Genomic DNA, 7,837 nt, shown 5'->3' with positions numbered 1-7,837 from the left:
GGGATTGCGGCGGGCCTTTTAGAGAAGAGAGGGGAAAAGATGACCAACCACAGCGGCCCCACCGGCGGCTTCTGGGGACCCCTGAAGCCAGCAGCTGGAGCTGACAGTCTGGAGAGCCGTCGGGCCTGGTCGTCTAAGACCCGGGGTCCCAAGTCCCATCGACCTGGGGGAGGGTCCGGGCGTTGCACTCCCAGGGTCGGGGCCCCTCAGCCCGGGTGGCGCTGGCCGGGCGCCAGACGCCGGAAGGTGCCAAGCCGCGAGCACTTCGCGCCGGTGAGGTGCGCGGACGCCCGGGCGCGCTCAGTCCCCGGCGCTTGGCAGGAGCGCGAGGCGCGCCGTCTCCGTCTCCGTCTCCGTCTCCGTCTCCGGGCAGCCCGGCGGCCGGCTCCGGGGAGCGCCCAGAACTCGGCGGCCCGGCCGGCGGCTGGCGTGCGTCTGGCCGCCTCACGCGGTTGCCTGCGCTGCGGGGCGCGGGGCCTGGGACCCCGCGGGCGCACGGTGGCGGGGGGCGCACGCCGTGCCGGGGTTCGGCGGGCAGAGCTCTCCCGACCACCCGGGCTCCAAGCAGCCCCCGGCCACCCGGCGGCTCTGGCCGGCCGGGAGACGCCCCCTGACCCCGGCTCCGCGTGGCCTGGCCGGACGAGCGGGAGCGGCGGGAGGAGGAGGAGGCGGCGCCGCCGGGACTGCCTCTTCCCCGCCCCTCGCGTCTCCTCCCCGCGCCACCGGGAAGGACAAGGGGACTGGGCACGGGGACCCCGGCCAGTGAGCGTCCGTGTCCCGGGGCCGCCCCTCGCGTGCGCTCTCTCGCCGCGAGCCGGGACAGCTCTCGCTTCGCCGGGTGCCGGCCGCAGCCATGAGCCAGGACGCGGACGCCAGCGGCTCCGAGCAACCGGACAGAGATGCCCGCAGCGTGCCCGGTGCCCCGGCGCCTCCAGCCCCGGGCCCGCGAGGGATGCAACCGCCGCCTCCGCCCCCAGCCGGCCTACCCCAGATCATCCAAAAGTAAGAGGAGGGAGCGGGGTGCGCTGGGGAACGCATCCAGGACGCCCCCTTCCGTGGCTTTCCCTCCCCACGGAACTTATCCGGGCCGCCAGTGCGTTTGAAGTTCTCCTGCCCATTTTCCCTGCGGAGTAGGCGTCATTCTGGCTGTTTGCGAGGTTGGGGACAAGGAAGCCTAGTTATTCAGGGAAAGTAACTTTGGTTTTCTTTATCCCCCTTTGCTCCTCTTCAGGGATGTCACTGGATATTTTGAACTAAAATAGCCCACATTAGGGGGACATGGACCAGAGGCTCTAGTTCATCTTTCTGGTCCCAAGAGGCCGCCGGAACGTATGGAGAGCCGCGCGTGAGTGTGCGCGCGCGTGAGCGGGTGCGAGTGACATGCCGCCACCAAGAAGGCGCTCTCAGTGGTGCCTCTGAAGGCGACCAGCGGCCCTGGGTGCAAAGGGCGGCGAGGGTTTGTAAACAACATGTTTTGCTTTGCCCCGCAAGACGTGTTTACACTTTGCAAGAAGGCCCTTGCGAGGAGTTTTCAGTGGCGCAACCGTTTTCCATTAAAGTTAGCATCTCGCGATTCCGGCCTGTGCGCCCCGGGTGGTCCCTCTTCAGCGGCTTTCCCCGCGCGCGCGAGCAGGTTAGGGTGGTCCACAGGCCGCAGACTCCCTTTCAGCCCACGCGGGGACATAAAAGCACCCCGGGGACGTTGTGTTACTTCTTTTGAGGCTTTATTCCACTGTGTGAGGCCTAGAAGGTTGGTTTGTTGGAAGGATATCTGTTCTCCTAGGGGTTTCAAGCCCTCAGCTTCTAGCGAAGTCCTCAAAGCTAGTGTCAGAAGTAGAGCGAAACCTGGATGATGCGAGCTTGGGCGACATTGTCGAAACTGGAGATGTACACACAAGCACAGCAAAGCCAACCTTCTGCAACAGAGCAGGCGTCTTTTCCAGCGCTGCTGCATGGATGCTTTGAGTTACATAAACTTTCTTAAATGCAGGAAGAGAAATAACCAGTGATGGGATGTAAATGGAAGTAAGTGGTACTTAACTGTGGTGGTTAAGGCTGATTTATGTAATAGAAAGGAGAGTGAAAATTCAAGTTTGACGTCTAAGAACGCTGGTATATTTCAGAACAAAATGGTTCCCGTTTTTTTTTGACTAGCAGAACACAAAGCTCCATTTAGGACACTTTTTTTACTTTAACTTTTATATAACTCAGTGGCTAGCAACTTTCCAACTACATAAAAATTGAAAATGTTTTATATTGTCATTCTCTTCCTATTGTTTTGCAGATTATTTCAGTAAGACTAAATATGATTGACAGCTTATGTACATCATTATTTAAATTTTCTCTTTAGTCTTTACTATAATTATAAACCAATAGAGGAAAACATGTTTAAAACTTAAATTTCACTTACTAAAAAAAAAAAAAGATGCTTAATTGACCAATTATTAATTGGAAAACACCTAATGTTCTTCTTGCTGGGCCAATATTTTGTGGCTTAAGATTAGGCTGCACATTAAATTTATTGAATTTGCTTTCGTATTGTAATCACCCTGCACTTTCCTACCGTTTACATTTAATTAGAAAAAAAACACACAAAACAAAACCAGGAATTTTATGCTCACAGAAAAGTCTTTGTAGATGGGTGTCTGATGATGAAATGTTGCCAGGTCGAAAATAAATGCCATATTGTAGAAAATGGATCATTTAATGTATATTTCAGTGACCGCGTGCGTGCGCTACATAATTTACCCGGTAAATTCATCTCCATTTTGGAAATTCTGTATCGGGAATATCTTACTTTGAAAAGATGAGCGTAGGCTTTTCAAAGATGGCCTCTCCTGCCAGAAGTGGAGGATGGAGACCTCAAGCAGCGCCTGACAGCTCGCCTTGTTTGACAGATCAGTGCAGGAGCCAGGTCCAGGCCAGGGAGTGTGCCTGTGGGATTTGATATTTGTGTGCTTCTCTTTCAAGGTCTTTCTATATAAGGATGATTTGGGGTTCGCGCTCCCCTCGGTACCCACAGAGATTCCGCTGGGACCAGGCGTAAGGTGGCAAATGCTTTGCAGGTCCACCTTGAGTGCGCTGAAACCTGAGCATGTTATTTTGAAACTACGTTTGCATAATTTAATCTGAGCAACCGTTTTTCTGTAGTTATGAGGCGCTGTTTGCATCAGCCATCTTTGAGAAAATGTATCGGGGAGGTTGCCTTTAGCTGAGCAAGGAGCTGTTGGCCTCTTGATTCGGAATTTTGTGAACTAGAGCTTTGGATGCACTTCTCCTCCAGTGGATCAACTATGAAATGTTTTGTTGTGGGACCCGTATTTTTTTCTAGTTATTTTAGTGAGGTTGTTATGTAATTTATAAGAGGGGAAGCTAGGACCTCTTTCACAGTGATGAAAAATATCAGTCTTCATATCGCTTAGCGTTTAAGGATTACAAGAAATGTTTCACTTCTTAATGTCTCGGTACGTCTTAATGTCCAGGTGTACTGATTTTCATTAATAATAGCTTTCATTTGGGGTAAAGTCAATGACTTGGTGAAATAATCATCATGATCATAATAAAAATTGCTTCCCATTCACATAGATTGTATTTGGCCTTAAGAGAACTGTGGTATATTACCTTTATGTCGATAAACACATGGGGTAGCACGATGAATAATGATATTTGTGCACTTATCTTTCAAGGTCTTTCTCTACAAGGGTGATTTGGGGTTTATGACTAATAATAATGAGACTGGTTTTGGTGTTTGTTTTATGAAAGCCAGTCTCAGTACTTAGGAAGAGTGCATCGAAAGTTAATTTCTATGGAGTACTTTTGTTCTACTTAGGGACATTTAGTTTTCTTATTATTGCATTCTTGGTTTTCATCAAGAATAGTCCATGATCTTTCTGCTCTTGTTAACCCCAGACTCCTGGCCAATATTGGCATTACCGATAAAGACTGTCAGCGATGTTCAGATTCGCATAGCTCATATCTTGTGGGATCTTTGTTTTAAATGTGCATTCTCTAAGTTGGCCACTGTGGAGATATTATTGCATAAAATGTAAAACATTATGTCAACCACTTGGGCAACAAGAAATATAAATAATACTTCGAGAGGAGATTTGGGATGAGTTTAGAAAATCAGAATAATTTGAGGGCTTAAAATATATTCTCCGTATTAGCAGAAAGTAAGCTAACATTGAGCTGTGTGTTTCGGGGAATGCTTTTTAAGGATTTATCTTCTTAAGCATTCACATTTTCAAAAGTATTTTACATTTTAATTTTGTGCTTTGAAATCAAACCTAGTTCTGGTTTATAAGAAGTTATTTATTAACCTTGATGAACATCAGAAAGTGGAATCTTAGGTTATACGTTTTACAACTCTCTCCACAATGAAAGCAGGCTATTCAATTCTGCGTGAAATGTTGACGGCAATTGTCAAATGCAACTACTAAACGTACCACTAACTCGGTGAAAATTAACCAAACAAGCACACACACCTTCCATGAGGTGACCACATAGGTGATTTTTCTGAAATTATTTGATTTGCAGCAAAATATTTCTGGCTAATGTATGACATCAGGTTGCATATTTAGTTTGAGTGTAGACGACTTACTTTTTCCCTTTCCAGATTATTTCGATAAGCAATGAATAAAAATGAATTATAAAAATTGAAAAAGTTTTGGGTTAGCATTTGCTAGCTCTTGTCACCGGCCTGTGTTTGTGACTTATGGAGATATAAATCCAGCTTTAATTTCTCAAGTTTATGGTCTTCCGCATGGCGTTAGTTACACTGGCCGACTGTGTTTTGCTGACGGTGTTTTCAGAGCAAAGTGCTCTCCTCGATTCAGAATAGAAAATATTACAAGTAGTCACTGTGATTGCAGAGAATTTTTGCAGACATTCTGCATTTGGAAAGATCTCCACGCATCTCTTGTGAAGCGATATGCAGGCGAGTTATGTGTGATGTCCACCCACTCTGATGGACATGCTGACAATTACATCCAAAATTAGGGAGGAAATAAGAATTTGCCAAAAGGGATATTACCTCACTCATACTCAGTCCGTTTCTGGAAAAAGGATGGAATTTCTAACATCTGTGCCAGTTTCTAACATCAGTTTGAGTCCGTTTTAGGGGAAACAGGGATACAATTGTGGAAGGAATTTTGACAATTTTAAATACCATCTTAAACTGCACGTAAGACAAGCATTCAGCAGGAGAAAACATCTGAAAGGATTAAGCGGTTACCCAAAACAGCGAAGGAGAGAGGGTGGGTTTTTAGCATTCTGCAAACTTTCTTTGCTTCTCTAGAAAGTCTCTTAAGGGTATTTTTTTTTTTTAAAGGAAATTGTGCTTGAGGGTTTGTTGTGCTAAGTATTTTTAGATAGTAAGTGTAGCCATCCAGTTATGAGTTTTTCTGACATGTCCAAAGAGATCAGTATTATGAAATGTAGTACATTATTCCCATTCGTCATGGTAAATGACTATACATATGGTGTACACAGGGCTGGTCCAATGCCAGAGCTATAGGGAAAGAAAAGAAGAAAAACTTGATCACCCATTTTATTCTTTTATCACTTACTCTTTTGCTACCTCCTGAGCAGTTTATCAAATTCATAATTTTAAAATCCCAGTTGGAATGTGAACTCTGATCTGTTAGGACCTCTTTGTCTTTCCTTAGAGTTACCAGGGGGGAAAGAAACCCCGCCAGGATCGACTCACAGTGAAATGAACCTACATTATCCAGTTTCTTTCTTCCTCTCTCTCTGTCTCTCTGTCTCTCTGTCTCTCTCTCTCTCTCTCTCTCTGTCTCTCTCTCTCTCTTCTTTTTCTTGCGGCTGTAGGTTTTTGATTCCAGTTAAACTAATATTTCTTCTCTGCCCACAACAGCTAATCCTCCAGGGGACAAACTAATGTAGTGCCATCCACAGCTTTGATAAACAAGACTCCACACAATGTTGGGAACCGGGGTCTAATCAAGGGCTAGAATGAAATGGACTGAACTGAACATGGAAAGTAAGGCTGGAAGAAGCAGCTTGAGATAGCGGAGTTGAAACTCCAAAGAGAAATTCAGAGTCAGGGCTCCCTTCTCCCTTCATCAGCCGGTCCCCCTACCAGACAAAAGCCTGAAGGGGTTTCCTGTGCCACAAAAACCCCACTTCATCTGATTTTCATTTCCTGCCACAGTAATTATCTTGTTTGGGATGGTCTCACTGATAGGATTTTGTGTATTTTAACAGGGAAAGTGGCTGTGCAGCCACAGCTGGTGTGAGTGACTGGTAGCTGTGTTTAGAAGAGCCTGTTGAAAAGTTTTGCAGAATGTAAAGTGATCCGTATTCCAGAGTCAGAGCAAAGACGGTGATTAGTGGTTTGTGGAAAGGAGTTTATGGCATTTCACTTTCTGGGTAATGAACCTGGTCGGATCTTGGTGATATGTGTGTTATCCTGGAAACCTGATCCTGCTTGTTCCCACCAGCAAGAAGACTGGGAAATCCTGACTTTAATTAAATAGGCACATTTTTGAATCAGGAATGTGAATTTGGTTTCCAACACCGCCGAGGGGGTGTTGGCGGTGGGCTGATATTTTGCCTGGCTCAGTGGGTGGTCACCGTTTAAATTCCACCCAACTAAGGTTTCAGTCTTTGACATTTACAGACAAGAGTTTGGGGATAAGTCATCGCTGCCAGCTGTTTGAGAAAGAGGTGGAAGGGAAGGACCCTTGCACCCCCCAATATTTTATTTGTGTATTTTGGATATGATGCATATTCTAATATGATAAAGTCTTTTTTTATTGATTGATTTGAGAGAGAGAGAGAGAGAGAGAGAAAGAGAGGAAGAGGAAAGCGATAGAAAGAGACAGACATCAATTTGTTGTTCCACTTGCTTATGCATTTATTGGTTGCTTCTTTTTTTTTTTAAGTTTTTTTTTTTTAATATATTTTATTGATTTTTTACAGAGAGGAAGGGAGAGAGATAGAGAGTTAGAAACATCGATGAGAGAGAAACATCGATCAGCTGCCTCCTGCACATCCCCCGCTGGGGATATGCCCGCAACCCAGGTACATGCCCTTGACCGGAATCAAACCTGGGACCTTTCAGTCCGCAGGCCGACGCTCTATCCACTGAGCCAAACCGGTTTCGGCGGTTGCTTCTTTTTTTAAAAAAATATATATTTTATTGATTTTTGACAGAGAGGAAGGGAGAGGGATAGAGAGTTAAAAACATCGATGAGAGAGAAGCATTGATCAGCTGCCTCCTGCACACCTCCTACTGGGGATGTGCCTGCAACCAAGGTACATGCCCTTGCCTGGAATCGAACCTGGGACCCTTCAGTCCCCAGCCTAATGCTCTATCCAGCAAGCCAAACCGGCTGGGCGTATTGGTTGCTTCTTATATGTGCCCTCACTGGGGATCGAGCCTGCAACTTTGGTGTATGAGGACAATGATCTAACCAACTGAGCTAACCAGCCAGGGCCTGTGATAAAGTCTTTTTAAAAATATATATATTTTTATTGATTTCAGAGAGGAAGGGAAAGAGAGAGAAAGATAGAAACATCAATGATGAGAGAGAATCATGGATCGGCTGCCTCCTGCACGCCCCACACTGGAGATCGAGCCCGCATCCTGGGCATGCGCTTTGATTGGGAATCGAACCCTGACCTCCTGGTTCATAGATTGAACCTCAACCACTGAGCCACACAGGCTGGGCTGTGATAAAGTCTTTATAGCAGCAGGAGTTACGGCCAAGTCAATTGATCCTCCTCTTTCCTATGTTCCGAAGAGAAATAAGTCCCCTTGACGGTTTACAAGGCAACTTTTCCCACTCACTGACAGCACATCCGTCAGGGAGAT

The 7,837-nt window shown here is 46.5% G+C and overlaps 1 protein-coding gene across 1 annotated transcript in view; it reads left to right on the top strand.

Moving 5' to 3' along the window:
* Nucleotides 1–298: 298 nt before the first annotated feature.
* The window catches only part of RBM20 (RNA binding motif protein 20), a 177,244-nt gene continuing 169,705 nt past the window's right edge, over nucleotides 299–7,837 (top strand). Inside the window, exon 1 of the mRNA XM_036336029.1 lies at nucleotides 299–1,002. Within this exon, the coding sequence (XP_036191922.1) occupies nucleotides 854–1,002 (149 nt within the window). The 5' untranslated portion in view covers nucleotides 299–853. The remainder of the gene's footprint in view (nucleotides 1,003–7,837) is intronic.

This window comes from Myotis myotis, unplaced genomic scaffold (assembly GCF_014108235.1).
Source record: "Myotis myotis isolate mMyoMyo1 unplaced genomic scaffold, mMyoMyo1.p scaffold_m19_p_15, whole genome shotgun sequence".
Lineage (NCBI taxonomy): Eukaryota > Metazoa > Chordata > Mammalia > Chiroptera > Vespertilionidae > Myotis > Myotis myotis.
The sequence above is the reverse complement of the archived record's forward strand: the minus strand, read 5'-3'. Positions and strand labels throughout refer to the sequence as shown.